Source organism: Ursus arctos, unplaced genomic scaffold, assembly GCF_023065955.2.
Source record: "Ursus arctos isolate Adak ecotype North America unplaced genomic scaffold, UrsArc2.0 scaffold_25, whole genome shotgun sequence".
Lineage (NCBI taxonomy): Eukaryota > Metazoa > Chordata > Mammalia > Carnivora > Ursidae > Ursus > Ursus arctos.
The window spans coordinates 17,060,800-17,080,156 of NW_026622930.1; the positions used below are offsets into that span (position 1 = coordinate 17,060,800).

At 41.0% G+C, this 19,357-nt stretch overlaps 1 protein-coding gene across 2 annotated transcripts in view; it reads right to left on the minus strand.

The window, feature by feature from the left end:
• Window positions 1-1,688: 1,688 nt before the first annotated feature.
• FLRT2 (fibronectin leucine rich transmembrane protein 2) overlaps window positions 1,689-19,357 on the minus strand; it is a 97,463-nt gene continuing 79,794 nt past the window's right edge. For both annotated transcript variants that reach the window (XM_057318507.1, XM_026487173.4), the window contains exon 2: window positions 1,689-9,214. In XM_057318507.1, the coding sequence (XP_057174490.1) occupies window positions 6,815-8,797 (1,983 nt within the window). In that variant the 5' untranslated portion in view covers window positions 8,798-9,214 and the 3' untranslated portion in view covers window positions 1,689-6,814. The remainder of the gene's footprint in view (window positions 9,215-19,357) is intronic.

The following is a 19,357-nucleotide window of genomic DNA, read 5'->3' on the forward strand; positions in this document are numbered from 1 at the left end:
CCTTAAGGATGGAATGAAATTTTCATCTAGTTTAAACTTCATACCAAGAAAATGGGTAAATGGGTTCATCAGTTGGTGTGTGTGCTAAAAGGGAATGTTTTATAGTGCACCATCACAAATTCTTTATCCTTAACTTTCAGTATAACTAATGAAAACAAAGCTCCTATAATATCCTCTAAAGCATACATTTTCTATTTGTGCTGTGAAAGGAAAAAAAAAAAAGCGTAAATCCAGAAGCCAGTTTGCTGAGGCCCTAATAGATTCTGACATATGAGCATCTTCAGCAAGATCTACAAAATACTTCGAGCAACCTCTCAAGTATGAAACAAATTCATTACTAAAAATAACCTGACTCAAGTCCTTTTAATACTTCTTTCAGCTCACCCTGTGGGTTTAGGCATATCTCGATTCCGTCTGAAGCTTTCAAATCAGATAAATGTGCAGCCACCCAATAATAATAAACACAGAATTTCTATTAAAAAAAAACAGGGATGGGTAACGAAGGGATTTAAAAGACAGATATTTTTAGGTTTTTAGAATGCTCCCTTGATTTGTCATGAACGATAATTAATAGATGTATCCGCTGGGTGAAGTCGTGATATCTCCATCATCACAAATTTTAACCTTTGACAAAGAAGTTGTCCTGAAGCCTAGTCAGTCTTAAAGCTAGTCAATTTATTAAGAGACAGGAAATAGTTAAAGAGCCTAAGAGTCATGTTTAGGGTTAATTCCGACTCTTGTTATTTACAGGTTTTGTGATCATGGACCAATCACTGTACTTCTCAGGAAGCTGAGTTTTACAATCTGAAAAATGACGATAAAGTACCTTACATGGTTTAAGACAAAATGTGACCACATGTATCAAAGCATTCTAAATATGGACTTACATAGGTGCTCAATGATTGTAAGGTGCCATTTTTCTTGTTTTAGATGAATTTATATTCAGGTGCCCAACGGAAAATTAAGGTTGCAAGTCTAATTACCAAACACAATTCCTAAATGTTCAATCACGTAGTATATGTTTGAAAATTTAATTCAAATCCAATTCTAATTTTATCAATGCACTATCACTTTGTGTCCTCTATTAAACACCAAGATCATCTAATATATACAGCAAATGCATCATCAAATTTACCAAAAAGTACATAAGTTTCTTTTGTCATCTTAGACACTCTGTTAGGTTTGAGAAAATGTAAAGTTATTACACGGTCTCTGAGGCTCTGGAATGTGTTAGAAAATGAGCTTATTGCATGATCTATGAGCTCCTTAGCAGCAGTCATATTTTTCTCCGAAACCCCAGAAGAATCTAACATAGTACTCTGTAGAAAGTAGATGAAGGGTAAATACTTCGGATGGACAGATTTCTTTAGGAACACAGGGAAGTAGAAGATATGATTGGTTTGCCTAAGACTGTATTTTATTCTTCTATGAAACTTCTGAACTCAGCCAGGTGCCTGGAACAAAGTAGAGGGAATTTAATAATTTTTTTTTTTTTTAATGAATTGTATTCCTTGACTAAGGATCAGTCTTCACAGAATAAGGTCTGTAATTCTGGGTAAAAGTAACTAAGAGTTGCCTGGACATTACTTGACATAAAATCTCCCAAGTATAATATCAATCACCCGTTACCATTGTCTTTCATACTTAATTTTCCAACAGAGAGTCTACAAATAATTAACACTACTTAACTGGAATGTCATGATTTTATTTCCTGATTTAATCTCTGTCAAATACATTATTAGTGAAGTGGCCAAGAAGAGTTAGAGAAAGGGCTCTGGCAAACCGTGAGACTAATTTGTTGAACTGGAGCATATGAATAGATACATTTTTATGAGCGCTCACGGGAAGTATGGGTGGATGAGCTCTAAACAAATCTGAAGTAGAAATGAACCATGAGACTTCGTAAGGAAAATTGACATTTAAAACCAATAGCTTATGTTTTGAAATAGGGAAAAAGACTATTCTGATTGGATAACTACATTGGTATTTATCTCTATCCTAAACACCACAGATTTCACAAATACAAAACAATACGTTTGATGTATGTGTGTATACTAAAAAGATATTCATAGAAACACACAATCTAGTTGGGAAATAGAAAAGAACATGAAGATGTCCTGTAAACCCGTCACACAAAAAGGGTCAAATGGCCTTAAAAAAACACAAGTTGTCTTCAAGGTAGGAGAAAAGGAAAAAGCCTATTACTTTCTTCATCCCTGCCACCCTCCTGCGTCATCAGGAAGCGTCCCGCACTTCTTTTTAACATTAACAACGCAAGTATTGGCTGTAACCCAATGAACTTACTCACATAAACACAATGTGGTTTTCTTTTAAAATAAGCCTTTACTGAATATATCAACAAGGTACTGTATAGTGTAGAGTGAAGTTTGGCGTCAACAAAGTGTGCGACATGGTAGGTCTCAGAGGATGTGTAATGCAGAATCTTCCAGCCCCTTGCAGTCCCTTGTCAGTGAGGACACACTAAACATAAACCAGAAGCAAATCAACATACGGTTCGAACAATAACAAATCATCAGGATTAACTTTCAGTGAATATATACGGGTCCTAGGAGGGACAGACAGTGGCAACACCTTCACCTTACATCCCATGGATATCTTTATAAATGTGTGTGTTTGTGTGTGTGCACACACGTGTGTGTTTCCTACTAGCTTAAAAGCGTCTGTTGCGATGGCCTTGCTTTGTGCTCTTCTGGTGGGTGTGCCGCTAGAAAAAGAAAAATGAAAACTCTAGCACAAGAATCTGATCCGTTTGTTATAACAACAGTATCATACACGTACAAATCTTTCTCCCCACAATCTGTGGCCAGCATCCCCATTGCCAGCAATTGTCTTTGGACCCTGCTGAAGAAATCAGAGAAGGATGTAAGCTACAGCTTTCTTCAGTAGTATTTTGACTTAAGAAAAAAACAAAACAAAACAAAACAAAAAAAACCCCGAAAAAACAAAACAAAACAAAAAAAAACCACATCAGGTCAGTTTTGACAAAGATTAAGAACCAGGAGAGAGTTTTGTTTTGTGTATCTCTTTCCCTTTGGGGCACAAAGAAACTGCTTTGCTTTCCCATGAACCTGGAAAATCATGGGCAAAACCATTCTCCTCATAGTCTAAAGTAATGTCTCCTTGTAGTACCTTCAAGAAAAATGCTAAAAACAAAGATGCCAATGGAAGTTAACCACTTCATAGTCAAAAGTTGCACCGAGCTCTCTAGCTGAGGTTCCCCGAACTAGAACAGCAACTGTTCTCTGTAACTTCCGTTTGGACTGGGTGTCCTGCTGGCCACCTGCAGAGCTGGTTCTCCCCAGAGGGGAAGGAAGTTGTGATCTTGTGAAATGACTAAGACCATCGGGATCTGCACTGATAGGAATTGGAGCCTTAGAATTAGCTACTTCATTAATAATTTTGCCAGACTCGTCACATTACGGAGTTTTTTTGGTGGTTGCTTTTGTTTTTACTTCAGGGAACATATCTAATATATTTTCAAGAAACATCCATATAATTAGAAATTGCATTATTTCTCATGCGATAGAGTGTTTTCCACGTCTCACACAGGGAAACTAGGCAGGGAAACACACTTTTTGTCTCTGCCTGTGGTTGTCTTTTGCGATGAGCTGTTAATGCGTTTGACAGTTTTGAGGGAAACCCGGTGGCTCTCTCTGTTCAAGCACACATCCCCAAACAAATAGGTATTAATGACAACCCATCGTATGAAGAACAATCAATAATATTGTGTGATCATGGCTATACCTTTTCCTTTTAGAATTGTCTCTGCACGGTGACACTTCCCTAGCTCTGAAAGTGGCTGTGTATGATCCGATCACCTTGTCTGGCCAAACGGCATCAAGCTCTTTATAAACCAGTCACTTATGTATGGCTTTGTTCACAGACTTGGTCTACACCTTTAACTGTGACTCTTGACTAATCTCAAAATACAAAACAATGACAGCAAAAGAGGCTCAAATACAGAGTAGAACACATTCCCGTGACTGAAAATGCCAATCAAAGCCTAATCCAACACCGATGGTTGGTTATTCAGCAGTTTTCCTAAGACATATCAGACATTACAAATTCCATGATGTGCTTTCTATCCTGGTGTAAGTGCGAGCCCCAGGTATGCTATGATGAATGGGAGATTGATCTCAGTTTTAGCAGTCTCTGCCTCATTGTGTGCAAGACCAAAGTGAAACCTATAACTACATTCTATCTCTTCAGGAACATCTTCTAGCAAAGGAACCACTTCAGGTGACTAGGTCTTCATTGTAGCAGTTAAGCCCCCAATTATTCTATGAATCCCATAAGACATCATAGAAACCTCTCCAACATTGGTATTCTTGACCCAAAGCAAAAACGTTTCAGCAGCCAAATATCGTGCTGGGGTTATACACACAACAGAAACAAATGAGAATGATTATTTTGTGGATAAGAGAGAAAAAAATCCTCAAAAGTCAAAGTACCATCATTTGAACACATAGTTTTATCTACACAGCCAAGGGGAAGAGGACAGTGGAAGGGAATTATCCAGTTAAGTACAGAAAACCCCATGTCATTGTCCTGAATGTTAATGGCTTACTGTTACACGGATCACCTTCGCAGACTGTCTTGTCCCTTCGCTGTGTGGAATTAGCTTTAAAAAAGCAACAGCCAAAATTTGCTAGCTAATAGACTAAAATGGAAACCTAAGTCACTTTAGAATTAATTCAAATTAATTCGTAGCTAATTTCAGCTCAACTGACTGCAGTTTTGATTCTTGCTTCTACAGCATTATAACTTCAGTTATATTTTCGGCTTACTCTGAGGGACAAAGGAGATTAAAACATATAAGTTGGGGGGTACATTATTAAAGAAAATAAAGCTCTTACTATAAAGAAAAACTTGCATAGCATTTTATACCTAAACTTTTACAAAGAAGACACATCACAGTTCTATTCTGTTAAAAGTGAGGAAGAGAGAGAGAAAGCAAAAATGATTGTGACATTAACTTCATAGTTCCCTAAAAAATGGCCACTGGTAAAGGAAATATGCAAAACAGGGCAAAATTTGATTTTAAAAGGAATTTTCCAAGGGTGTGTGTTTCTTAGACAATGTATGCGATCGATAGCCCTTCTACATCTCAGGGATGAAGAGGAGTAAATTATACGTACTTTGTGAAGACGGGCATTGCTTCGAAAATATCTAGAGTTAAGCACAGACATCCCTCCCTTCTCTATGCCCTCTGCTCTATGCCCCACTCTGCCAAGATTAGGGGAACAAGCCTGTGCTCCCTGACTTGTTCATTTTTCACTTATCCTGTTAATAAAAGGTTGATCATCCCTCCAAGATTCCCAAAGAAGAGGGATATCCGAGGCTGAAAAGGAATAAATGAAATTTCAAAAATGGAACAGGATCCAAGTCAGTCCAAGGTGGAGACTCAATATTGCTTTAAAAACAAATACATTATTTCAGCCAGCTTCGATGTGTCCTCATAGAATTATTAGCACTGAAAATTAGTATACATTTTAAAGTGTAGAAGTATATATGGATATTTTGTGCAACCAAGACTGGCATCTAAACTTTTCTTTCCAATTTTAAGCAGAGTGGGGAAAAAAAACAACCCAAACAAATGTAGCATAAACAGCTAATTACGAAAATATATGTGAGGTGATTGGAAGACAAATTTGCAAGGGGGTAAAGGTATTAATTCAAGCTATTTCAACATGATACTAACACAGTCATTGATAAAGTAAAGCAGAACCTCTGATCACTTGTTTTTGTCTAAATGGTATCAATAGTTTTTTAAATAACAAGTTCAGCATATTCCAAACACTAATCTCTTGTTGGTCTAAATATCATGTTGACATAGCTGCAGTGAATCTACCCAAATAATTCTCATTATCAAAAATAATTCCATTCAATATAATTCTTCCCGTTATTTTATTAGCCTCTTCTAAAAAAGTATTCTAGAATATATCTCTGTTGAATGTGATCAACCTGACATATAATTTGAATAGTAACACTTTTAAAGGGAGTTTTCTTACTGGAACATCCTATCTGTCCCTGAAGATGACCGAAATCAGACTAAAGTCTCTAACTCTGTTATCTCGTAGGGTCAGAGAAGCATGAGGAGGGATTTTTAAGCTCCCGGTCAGAAAGCCAACGCCCGGGTTTGAAGTTCTTTTCCAAACATGTCATTTGCTGGATTCCCCGGGTTGGGTTAACTTATCTTACAGGAACGGGCTTCCTCGTGATGCTTTTCTATATTTCCTGCTTTGGGTCAAATCAGGGTAACTATCTCCTTTCTTATATTTCAAGATTTTTAACTTCTCTTCCAGACCAGGAAATGCAGAAATAGCGTGAAGGTATCTGGGCCATTTCTTGTTTTACCCACAGCACTTAGCCTACCCTGATGAGTTCATTTGAATCTGCCCTTTCATCTGACCACGACTGTAAGAAAGGAATTTATTCTGACAGCTTCCACAGCAAAACGGTTAATGTGCGTCATGAGGAAGAATCACTCCGTCTTTTGCCTTGCGTTGGGTTCTCCTTGTACAACCCTGTACAGTACTTCAGCGACTATTTTTTTTTAAGATTTAAAAAGCAAAGAGTTACAAAACTGTTTGTAATTAACTTGAAATAGAAAAGATAGCACTTTTTTTTTAAATCCCATTATATAGTACACCGTATAAATTACAGAGTATTCAAATGCACAAATGCATCTGGGTAACATTTATCAAATGTAATTCGCGTGTCTCTATGTGCACACACGTGTGTGTTCTCGAGCGTCTTACTGTCCGCCTTCCTAACGCCGGGCCTCTGGCTGTCACGTGTGGCAGTGCTCCAGATCCGGCACGCTGCTGTTGCAGTATCGCATGTTGTTGGAGATATGGCAGTCTGTGTAATTAATGCCCCCATTTGGGGTGTAAATGGGCTGCAGTCTGAAATCTCCTTTAAGGAGCTGATCGTTATTTAAGGAGACGATCTGAAAGCTGGTTTCGGTCATCTCCAGGATGGAATTGTCCTTCTTGGTGCCCGCCTCGCAATAGTCATCTTTCCGCCGGCCCCGGTTGTACTTCCACTTCTGGGACGTGTAGCGCCCCTTTTTGTGCATGTGCCAGCAAAAGACACTGAGCAAGACCACGAGCACGAATATCACCGCGCCCCCGATCAGGCCCGCCAGCAGAAAAGGGGAGCCCATGCTGTGGGAAGTCGTCTGCTCGTGGCTGGAAGCAGTGTTGCTGCCATTGTTCAAATAGGAGGCGTGCGTGGTGGCCTCAGAACAGACGGTCTCTTCCACAGCTCGGTAGTTAAAAGCATCCAGTGGCACCAAACAAATCCGATAGGTGGATCTGGGCTCCAAGTTAACCAGGCTCAAGTGCTGCTTCTCGCCGCTGACTATGCGTTCCTGAACGATGCCGCCGACTAAACTGTGGCCCATTTTCACCCACGTGAGTTTGTACGCCATCACGGTAAAGAGAGAGAGCCAGCTGACTTGAATGGACGTGTCATTCACGAAATGGATGGAGAGTTGGATCCGTTCCGCGGTAGGCGGGGTCCCCCTTTCTCTGCCATCCCAGTCAGGAATCGTGGGCAGTCTGGCGGTGGTGGGAGTCAGGGGTGTATAGCTTCTGCTGGGGCTTGGGACAGAGAGGGTTGGAGGCTGCGTGGTTGGAGAGGCTGTACTTGGGGCCGGGGTAAAGACAGGCAGCCCGGGGGTGGTGGTGGGGCACGACAACAGATTCATATTCAGCTCCCTGACAGCCATCCCCCGGACTTGCTCGGGCCCTTGGCACATGAAACCTCGCACGTTGAGAGATGAAGGGATGTACTTGAGCCATTCCGTGACCCACTTAATGCTGCAGTCACAAAACCAGGGGTTATTCCGAGCAGTGAGCTGCTTCAGGTTGGAGAGATTATCAAAGACCCCTTGAGTCAACATGCGCAGTTGGTTGTTGGAGATGTCCAGCCGTTCCAGCTTGCGCAGATTGGAGAAGGCTGTCAAAGGGATGTGGTTGATCTGGTTGTCCTGCAGGTAGAGCCTGATCAGATGTGTACCTGGGAGATCGGGAGGGGGGCGGGAGAGTGAATTCCGAACAATGGAAAACTCCTTGAGCTTGGTGAGATGGCTGAAGGTGCCCTCGGCGATGCCCTTGTTGGTCAGGAGGTTGCCGTCCACGATCAGACGCTCCAAGCTCGTGAGGTTCTGAAAGGCCATGTCTGATATGACAGCAATTCGATTTTCATCCACTCTCAGCTCTTGCAAATCCATAGGAAGCCCCACAGGCACACTGCTCAGGTGATTCTTGGATAGAAACAACAGTTTGAGGCTAATAGCCTCCCGGAAGGCCCCGTCTTCCACCCCCACTGTGGATATCGAGTTGTCATCCAGGTGAAGCTCCTCGAGCTTCAAGAGCTGGGCCAGAGCAGCCCGGGAAATGGTCTGAATGTTGTTTTCCTGCAAATGGAGAACTCTGACGTTCTTGGGAAGGTTCATGGGGAATTCATCCAGTTGGTTGCCGTAAAGGTAGACCGTGTGCACGGACCGGACGTTGTGCAGTTCTGCAGGAAATCCAGCATTATTAATTTGGTTGTTGTGGAGGTAGAGTACGGTTACGCCCTCCGGGATCCCAAGAGGCACTGAGGTCAAGCTTCGTTCATTACAGTAGACAAAGTTCCTATCGCAGCGGCACACGCTAGGGCACGCCAAGATTTTTGACACTTGTGAGTACAGCCCCAGGGAGATGAGAAGCCAAGATTTCAGGAAAAAAGCCCCATGGCTGGGCCACTGTGTGGTCTGCAGGCCCATTTCTGAAGCACAGAAACAAAATACAAGGTGGTGGGGAAAGTAAAAAGAGAAAAAAAATAATATATATATATATATATATATATATATATAGCAAAACCAAAATGACTGGACAGGGTTCTGTTAAAGTCCAGAACTCCAACTAGAGGAAAAGTCTCGAAGGCCTGTGGTCTCTGGTCTTATCAACCTGTGTTGTCTTCTTTGTTACTGTCCTCCATGTGCAAAAAAAAAAAAAAAAAAAAAAAAAAAAAAAAAAATCAATAGGGAGATTTTTTTCTACACAGGCAATGAGTGAAGCCAAGTTATCAGCGGTCACCAGGGGCCCAAGTGGGCAGGCAGAACTAGAACTCCCTTCTCGTGTTGTAGATCAGGTCGGTGGTGATCAGACTCTGAACTTCTTGGTTAAGCTCAATCTGCAATCTGTTGTAGGAAAGCAAAGAGAAAAAAGTCAGTTAAGGGTTGGAATGGATGAAGTGCTGACCTGACTCTTCACCCTTCAAGAACAATGTGTCTGGGACCAAATGACCAGACGCAAGGAGTTGGTGTGAAGTGATGTTTTAAGTAACAATAATTTAGTTGAAAAGGTATTCAAGAAAGGAATATGATTCTATTATCTGATCTTCAAAGGAAAACCATACTGTTGCCTCTCACCCTCAGTGACCCTACTGAGACTTTTACATCCCAAGCAGTACCTTCTCTTAAATATCCATTTGCATATCCAAATAGAAAGTTGCAAGGCACACTGTTGAGTCCACTGAATCCATAATGATAATCACCTACAACTCCAACCGATCACATCTTGTCTCAAGATGACACAAGTGACTGAGTAAGAAATACAATTTGAGGGCACACTTGTGAAACCCTTTCTAGTTATAAATAAACAAATGCAAGATAGGGACTGATAAAGTCGTTTAAAAAGATATGTCCTTTTGGTACGATGCTAAGCGAAATTCAGTCAGTCAGAGAAAGAGAAATACCATACGATTTCACTCACATGTGGAACTTAAGAAACAAAATAGATGAACATTGGGGAAGCGAAGGAAAAATAAAACAAGAGGAAAATTGAGAAGGAGGCAAAGAATAAGAGATGCTGAACTCTAGGAAACAAACAAGGGTGCTGGAGGGGAGGTGGGTAGGGGGATGGGGTAACTGGGGGATGGCATTAAGGAGGGCATGTGAAGGAATGGGCACTGGGTGTTGTATGCAACTGATGAATCACTAAATTCTACCTCTGAAACTAACCAAAAAATAAATAAAATTTTTAAAAAAAGATGTGTCCTTTTGATCTGACACTGTGAGGAAGACGAATAAAAGTAATGCCCAGAAGCATGCATGAAGGCAGACAGAGGATTTCTCTTCCCCACTTTTCACCTCTATCTCATCTTTGTCTTTCTCCAAAATAGCTTATGCTCGATTTACCAAGGAGAACGACTAAACTCCAGTCCATGATACGTTTCTGTTTATTCCCTCGTTCGGGACCTCCAGGTACACATGAGATACACTCTTCTGACCCCCTTGAGAGCTGCCAAGCTCATGATTTGGAATCAGTTGTTTCTCAACTCTATTACCTTCCTCCCATCTGTGAGGATTTTTTTTTTTTTTCTTATTTTTCAAGAAGGACCTTCAGCAGACTGAAATGACAGAAGACCCAGTTAGGGAAGTAAAGGCAATCCACAGAGAGTAATCATGCCTCCTGTTCCAGAACGTGTCTGTCTGTTTTTAGATCAGAGAGGTAAAACAGTTAATTGAAAGGTGCCAGATTTGATTTCCTTACAAAATAAGCTAACATGACAGGACATGGCAAGCTATGAGTTTCTTAATTCTCACCAACAGACAGAAACTCAAAACAACTTATATCTAGAAGCACAGAGGAACTATTTGAAATTGTTCCCTTAGCTATCTTTAGAAACATAATTAAAAAAAGAAAAAAAAAACACTATAAATGCTTTTTAAGTGTCAAGGACATTGTAAATTTGTTCTACAACTTAAAAAAAAAAAAGTGAACCAACTAAAAAAATGCCTCTCATGACCTGAAACAGTAAAACGCATGTTTTATTGTCCAAAAACTTTAAAACGAAGGAGCAGGGATAGGGAATCTTTGTCTAGGAAAAAACAGACTGAGCTATGATATTTATTTATTAAGAATGAAACATTAATTTGTTAAAACTTACAAATATACATTTTAACACTAGACAGGAGCCATCTCCCCACTCCAGCAAAAATCCCCATATCTGCTTAAAAATAATTTATAATACAACTGAGATAGTATAGGAAAAATGAGTTTAATGTCATCAGCCTGATGTCATCCTTAGCTCAGATTTCAAATTTTTAAACCATCTCAGTGTTCCCTAACAGCTTCCTACTCAAGGGTCATCCTGGTCCAGGAGAGAGAGCTTGACCTGAGAAGTTGTTGGAAAGGTGGAATTTGCATGTTAGCAAGAACCTAGGGTGTGCGTGTGAAAATTTGAGAGGCATTGCCCTAAACACTGTAACATCTTATTGAATCATTCAGACGTTTTCCTTTATTAAATATAAAACAAATGCAAGAGCATGTCAGATGTCTCCTTAGGAAGAGTAAAAGCATAAGGCATACTGACCACTTTAGTCCCCGGGAGATAGTCTTAAATTACATCTTAGACATAAATGACATCTTGTAGGTGGAGTAGTGCGATGACTATACCACCCACTTGGCCTCAACAGATCCTTGAAAATGTATGCCTGAGTGACAAGCACTAATGCCCAGTAGGAGCTTAGAAAGTTATTTGTCACCAGGGGAGCCCACTTGATAAAGCAGGATTTATTTAAGAACAAACATTTGTTTGGTGCTATCCGCATTTACTCTCCACAGGAGGTAGGAAAGTGAGACCGAAGGAATAGAACGTAACACAGTTTCAGTATTCCACAGGCATCTTCAGCATGTGATACCAGCACACAATAAATAGAATTTCTGAAGAGAGAAAAACAGCTGCTCCAGGGTTCTCAGTTCCTAAATAAAAAGAATAGATGTTTCTTAACTGCGCTTTACAAGCCAAGTTTTAAGGCCCTGGAAACAATGAGCTAATACTTGAGGATGACAGAATTTACTTAGAAAGTTCATCAACTAACAACCTCAAAGCAATAATCGCTGGGAGCTAACAAAGTACTCAGGTGTTGGACCTGGAGACTGTCATGCTTCCAGGATACACATTTTCCATTTGCCTGCCCTGCCCTCTGTAAGGAGGAGAAAAGCCCCATCAGCCCATCCGTTGCCCCAGGCCTTGCTCTCTTGCTGATGTACCCTACTTAGGAGTGCTGTCCGTAATCATCTACGAAGAGGATGTGGTCCTGAAGAAATCCTCTAATAGGATTACATGGGACAAACTGTCACTGTTTATCCACCTTAACAGAAGAAAAGTCCCATTGAGATCACAATGTGCTGATCAGCTATGACAACGTCAATTCTGAATGAAAACAAACTCTCAGGGTTTGCTTTGAACTTCTTGAGAATGCCACAAAATGACAGCAAATAGCAGATTCGTTGTAATCCTTGGATCAACGACGGCCTATATGTGTCAGCCAATATACTGCGTCTTTATGCAAATTAGCGTAAGTGTAAAATCACAAACATGTAGGCAATAGTGACTCTATTTTTTTCATTTAAGCAGGCTAAAATTTCCTCTATATTTTCAGTGCTAATTCCTACTGAATACCGAGAGCAGAAATGCTTTCAGACCTTAAGCCGGAGACTCTATTCAGAAAGAAACCGATAGAGTGGAATGCTCAAAAGCATAGCCCCCGAGGTCTCCTCCTACCTCGGACATGGAGTAGCCACAGGATCTTGACCTTTCATACCTTCCTTCCCTCGCCTGAAAAATTAGGATAATAATAGTTCAACTCACAGTATTCATAAGAAAATTCAATAAGGTAGTATTTCTCATGATGCTTGACACAGGCAAGAACATAATAAATATAAACTGTTATTCTCTCCCTAATTATTTTTATGTTATCCAAAGAGGTAAACTCCAACGTGTACTCAAAAAAACCCACCAAGTTCTATACCTTTCCATATACTCCAGAATTTCTCAACCTCATCACTATTGACATTTTGGGCTGGATAATTCTGTGTGGGGCTGCCATAAGCATCCAAAAATGTTTTCAGACATTGTCATACATATGTCCTCTGGGGTGACAAAATCACCCCACGAACCACTGACCCACACCATTTTATGAGTACCTTAGAAGATTAGCATTATTATTCTAATTTTTTTTTAAATTATTTATTTATTTATTTACTTATTTATTTGACAGAGAGAGAGAGAGCCAGTGAGAGAGGGAACACAAGCAGGGGGAGTGGGAGAGGAAGAAGCAGGCTCCCAGCAGAGCAAGGAGCCCAATGTGGGGCTAGATCCCAGGACCCTGGGATCACGCCCTGAGCCGAAGGCAGATGTCCAATGACTGAGCCACCCAGGCGCCCCTATTATTCTAATTTTATAGAAGAAATTGAACATCGGTTTCTAATAAGCAGAACCTAAAAATGTTTCTTGCCACGGACACCAAAAAAGCATGAAAATGTAACATGTTTTTCATTCATTTATTCAACCAATATTTGTTGGGCACTAGAATGAGGATACAGTCTGAGGTAGAACTGATGTGGGTTTGGCTTCATGAGCTTGACGAAAGTCAGTGAGGGGAGAGAAATGAATAAGCAGGGAATTATGGTACTATGTAAAATGTTCTGATCTTAGGGTATCAGAGAATTACGTTACTGAGTGAGGAGCTCTAACCTAGTCCCTGGCGTATCAGGAAAAACACTGCAGGACAAAGATTGTCTATGTGATGATCTGAAGGGTAAAAAGGTGCAAGCAAGGGAAGAAATTCCAGAAGTGTTGCACACGGACCCAAGCTGGTTGTGATATGGATCAAGAGGTGAAACCCAGCCCTGCTGAGAGAAGAAATGAAACTTTGACAGCATAGCACATTCTCCCAACTCTGCCTGCTTCTCACTCAGGGAGTCCGGTTTCCAGAAGATAATAAACAAACCCATGTTTCAAGGTCACTAGCCATTTCCATTTGTAAGTCTCTAAATATTGCAAATAAAACATTTTGCTTTACAAGATGAGTTTCAAATATTGAGAGCAAAAGGTTTTCGTCCCCCCCCCCCCCTTTCCTAACTGTTTGAGTACTGCACTGAATATGCTTCCTTTCCGGGAAACTAGAGATTGTGAAGAATGGTTTAATGGAAGGTGCTACAGAAAAACAGGAATTTTCACTGAAAGTAGAAAACACAGTTTCCAGAGGCTGAGTATAAATCAACACGGAACAAATGCTCTTTGGAGACACCAAGAACCTGGCCCTGCCAGTCTGTGCAAGCGACTGTAAGGGCAGCAGCTATTCCGGGCTACTTTACTCTAATTTAACTCTTTTCATAGGAATGGAGACTCAGAGCATATAAATCATGTAAAAACTTTCAGCAAAGTGTTTCTGTCCCAGTGCCGTCTAAGAAGATTTTTTAAAAAATTAATTCCAGGAGCCTATATTTCAGGAGCGCTTAATAAACACGGACTATAAAAATCATAGTACAGAAAATAAGAATTGTCAATAAGCACCACCGATTGCATAATATAATGACCCCAGGACAAACCCAACAAAATCTTAATGGTCTCAGCATTGGCTGGATCGTCACAAGACAGCGCAGGGCATGAAATGCTATGAATGAGAAAGCTAACGCGAAGACGGATTCTCCACAAAAGCGTCCCTGGGTACCTGGGACTTAGCACTTCTGGAGTTAGACAATTTGTGCTTGAAATCAGACACATGGGTGCAGAATCCATAGGCCTAACTACACTACAAATGTCTCTGTTACAATCTGGAAACACTAAAACAATTTATAGATTGTGTGCACATTTCCACATTCCTGAAGACAGGTTATAAATACTGTTCTTACAACAGTCAGAAGAGTTCTATAGTTAGCGGGCCAAGATGGGGGGATTAGCAGAGGAATTTGGGGAAAAATAAAACAATAGCCACCCCCTAACTTGAAGCCATTTTTCCATCTCATTCACTGACCCTCAACCAAGCCCCTTGAAGTTTCTCATTAGACACATATTTTTCTTTGCTAAAACAAAGAGAAAGAAAGAAGGGAAGAGGGAGAGAAGGAGGAAAAGAGGGAAGGAAGGAAAGGAAACACTTTATATAAACAGTTGACAATTCCCCGGCTCCAGTCAGTCTAGAATTGAAAACACTAAAATTGGACCCCCCCCCAAAAGAAAGAGTTATTCTCCTGGCAAGCATAAAATTCTCTAACACATTTGAAGAGTTGTTCCCACAAGGTTTCCAATGCAGTTGGTTCAAATAATAATTTCAGACCAAGCAACCAATGTTAAAAATGCAAGTGCATAAACTTTGAGGACACACTCATGACTGTCACTGGCTGCTCTTCACCCATTAGGGAGCTCCCACTGACCACTCCGAGGTCCCATTAAAAATCTGCATACCTGGATGCAAGACTGGGCCTTCATGGTGTTTAAACTCGGGAGTGAGCAGACACTAATAGAGAAGAATTTTACTGAGATAGCACCAACAGGATTAAAGAAAAGAAATAAGTATACGGTCCACAAAGGATGGAAAAGGTAGTTCACTCAATTCTACATCCATTCATTTGGTCAAACAAACATATATTGAGCACCTCTTGTTTCAGGCATAGAAAATAGCTGGTTTCTCAGGCTCTTATCTCTGAGAGGGACTTTTTCCCATGATCTGATTCAGAGATTCTTCAACTCCAAGGGTCATCAAAAACACTAGGGGAAGAGGATGAGAAAAGAGGGTTTCTAGGTAGCACCCCACAGATTTTTGGTTTTACAGGTCATTGAAGGAGGCTGTGCACATGCATTCTGTCAACATTCCCCAGGCGGATCTGATGATCAACCCCTTCAGGGTTCAACTACATTGACACCCACTATAAGGGCACAGAGGCAACCGTTTTTTTGTGTTGTTTTTTTTTTTCTTTTTTTGGATCAAATTGACTTGTGAGAGGTGGAGCAATAGATGTGGCAAGAGCAAAGGGTTTAGGGTAACTTAGAGTTTGGTTTTGACCTCAGCTCAGCCACTCTTCAAAAGCATGACAATGGGCATTGGACTTAACCTCCCTCAGTCTCCTGGTTCATCTCAAGAGGGGATAATAAGCCATGCTCACAAAATTGTGGGGAAGACTAGAGGTAATGCATGTGAAGTAACTAAAAATACCAAATAGGCACTCAAGAAACTGGACTCTGGCGACAGGTGACCTGGATAGTTTTCTGATTTGCCAGTGGTGTTCACTTGGGCATATCACTTCCCCTCCCTTGGCCCCAGTTAACTGATTTGTCAAATGGAGAAAATGGTAGTATTAATCTCTCACAGTTGTTGTACGGCTGTAAATCATTTCGAGTGTTATCGAACATGTGGAAAACATCCACTCATGATGTGTTGGCCATTCCCATTTTTAGCTTTAAAAACCAGCAACAATAACAAAGAGCCTCAGGGAGCACAGGGAGCTTTTGTCCTGAATTTAGTAGAGAGTTGGTCCTTTTGAATCCATCAAATTTTACTTTCCTCTTTTGTTCATTGGTCACAGTTCTTTCCTTTGGAGATAGACACACACATCTTCCTATCCATCAACACTGCGAATATGTGGAGACATTCACTGGGTCTCTCAGATCTTCTCCTTTCCTATGTAAATGTCCCATTTCTTTCATTTGCTTCAGAATCTTAGTGATGCTGATGCCTCCATTTCTTGATATGTGCTGCCCAGAGTGGAAAACAAGACTCACATGGGGTGACCAGCACCATGTATAGCCTAGCAAACACGTGGGGAGTGCCCAGTCCCTGCCAGGTACAGACCTGGTTACTAGAAAGATATCTATGGCACAAGCCCCTTATTTGAGTATCAGTTCACGTCAGATCAAATAACTCTTTGCATAAAGCTCTTTACAATTCTAAAAGCATTTTAATATGTTTCATTTCATGTAATCCCACAACAACCCATAGGAGATACGTATGTCAACCTCAGACGGAGTCTACAGAGATGAAGTAATTTGCCTGAAGCCATACTGATGGTATGAACAGAGGATGGCATTATCAATTTTCCATAAGAAAATACTAGCTACTGGTATGATTTTATGAATGGTGTTAGTTATGATGGCATTAAAACCAACACGCATTTCCCTGCAAAAATGAAAGCCTCTCCCTACTGATTAAATCTACAAAACTATCAGTAGCCTGGCATCTGAAGTGAGTAAAACTTCCAAGATGGACTGGTGTATAAATAAAGGGTAATTATGCCAGAGAACCCATTGTCTGTTCTTCCCTGTGACTCCAGGGCTCAGCAGGAGTGGGAACCCGGGCTGCAGTTCAGCACAGGGGCAGCGTCAAGGTGCCAAGGATTGGAGGAGTCTGAAGGACTCGAGGCTACTGGTAGGCTGCTAGCAAAGCAGACAGCAGAGCTTCCTTGCCTACTTCATCTCCAAGAAGCCCAAGTTGGCCTCCACCAAATTCTACAGCTTGGGGAGGTCTTCATGTGGGGCCGCTGCAGCAAAAGCTGTTGAAGAAGTAAAGCCAGTCACCAATTGCCCAACACACGGCCAGCTTCTGTATATTAATAGCTTGAGATGAGATGTTGTAGGTATCAAGAATTTCTTGAATTCCAAGGGAAAAAAAACTATAGAAAGTGGGATCAGTAATCTAACAAAGAGTAATTTTAAGAAAGATCTTGCTAGATCTTTTTTTTTTTTCTTTTTCCTTCTGCAAGGGATCATTTCTAACTAATCCCATAAGAACACTTGACACCAAAAAGTCTGAAAGATTTCTTCTTCTATCTTCTCTACGAACCAAACATGCAGTGCTCACTCAATACTTGCGTCCCTCTCCATGCTGTCCGCCAGTCTGCCATGCCCCCAAGCATTCACCTAGAGTGGGGGGTGGGAGGAGAATGAAAAGTCATCTTCTTTTCTTCCCTTCTTCCCTCTCTCTCTTTTTTTTTTTTTTAGAGGCAAGCTATGTTGGGACAGGACAAGAAATTTGAGCTTGCTGCTTACACTGCCCTTAAAAACTCAACAGAAGAGGGGCACCTGTGTGGCTGAGTCATTAAGCGTCTGCCTTCGGCTCAGAGCGTGATCCCAGGGTCCTGGGATCGAGCCCCGCATCAGGCTCCCTGCTCCACTGGAGCTTGCTTCTGCCTCTCCCACCCACCCTGCTGTGTTCCCTCTCTTGCTGGCTGTCTCTCTCTGTCAAATAAATAAATAAAATCTTTAAAAAAATAAAAAGAAGAAAAAGGAAAAAAAAAGAGAAAACTCAACAAAAGAAATAAGCAAATTACTATAATCACATTATGCACCCCTAGGCTCTGGTGCATTTCCAAATTGAGTTCAAATTCAGCTAAATATTCAAATACCTATTAAATGCTAACCACTGCTAATATGGTACAATACGCACAGAGCCATGAGAAATAAGTCATTATTATACCAAATTTGCAAATGAGGAGACAAGCTTGGAGAAATCTGTGAACTTACTCAGGTTCAACTAGTAGCAATGCTTAGCCATAGAATCCCAGCTCAATTTTTCTGATAAAAAAGAAAAGAAAAAGTAAAAAACAATTTGGTGGTCTTCCCACCACATTCTCCTCCTATCTTATTAGTTTAGGGTGTACAATCTATTATTTCAAAAATTATTCTGCCCTCTGTTCTTTCATTGCACCTTAAATCAAGCAAACAAACCCACCCAGTCACAAGCCCAATCTCCTCTGCGAGTTTCAGATTCTCACCAGAGAAAGTCACGTAATAGCACAGATGAGGCCTACCTTAAATAAGAAATCACCAACCTACAGGGAGACCGCACTCCACCTAGCAACCCTGTTCTACTTCTCTGGAAAACTCCTCCCTCACTGTCCTCAAAGACGGAGTCAGTCTTCACTCTCCTTAGATTCCCTAACTTTTCCTCTCACTTTCAGTAGACAACCTGACTTTAATCTGAAGATCAGCAGAAGGCATCAGACAGGATCTCCCATGTCTTTCTGTTGCCAAACATTTGAGTCCATCTGCATCTGCACCCACTTTCTTTTCCTTAAAGGTTGACCACTCCATCCCTCCTGTGGAGCCCTTGCCCTACAGGGCTCTCTAGAATATACTTCTCTATGTTCTCCTCCCCCGTATATGCAACCTCTCTGTCTCAGACTGGATCTATTTTAAAAATTCTCTGGGGGTGCCTGGGTGCTTCTGTCAGTTGGGTGTCTGACTCTTGATTTCAGCTCAGGTCATGATCTCAGGGTCAGTGATCCAGTCCCGCGTGCAACTCTGTGCTCAGCGCAGAGTCTGCTTGTCCCTCTCTCTCTGCGCCTCCCCTGCTCACACTCTCTCTTGAAAATAAACACACAAATAACTAAATAAATATCTTTTTTCAAAAATTAACATTCTCTGGTATTTTCCACTTACAAAATAATCCCCCCCTCCAGCTGTTGCCCCATTTCTCTCCTGACATTTAGCCAAACTTCTAGAAAGAATGGTTCATAATCTGTTCAAAATCTGTTTTCTCACCTCCCACCCATCTCCCACC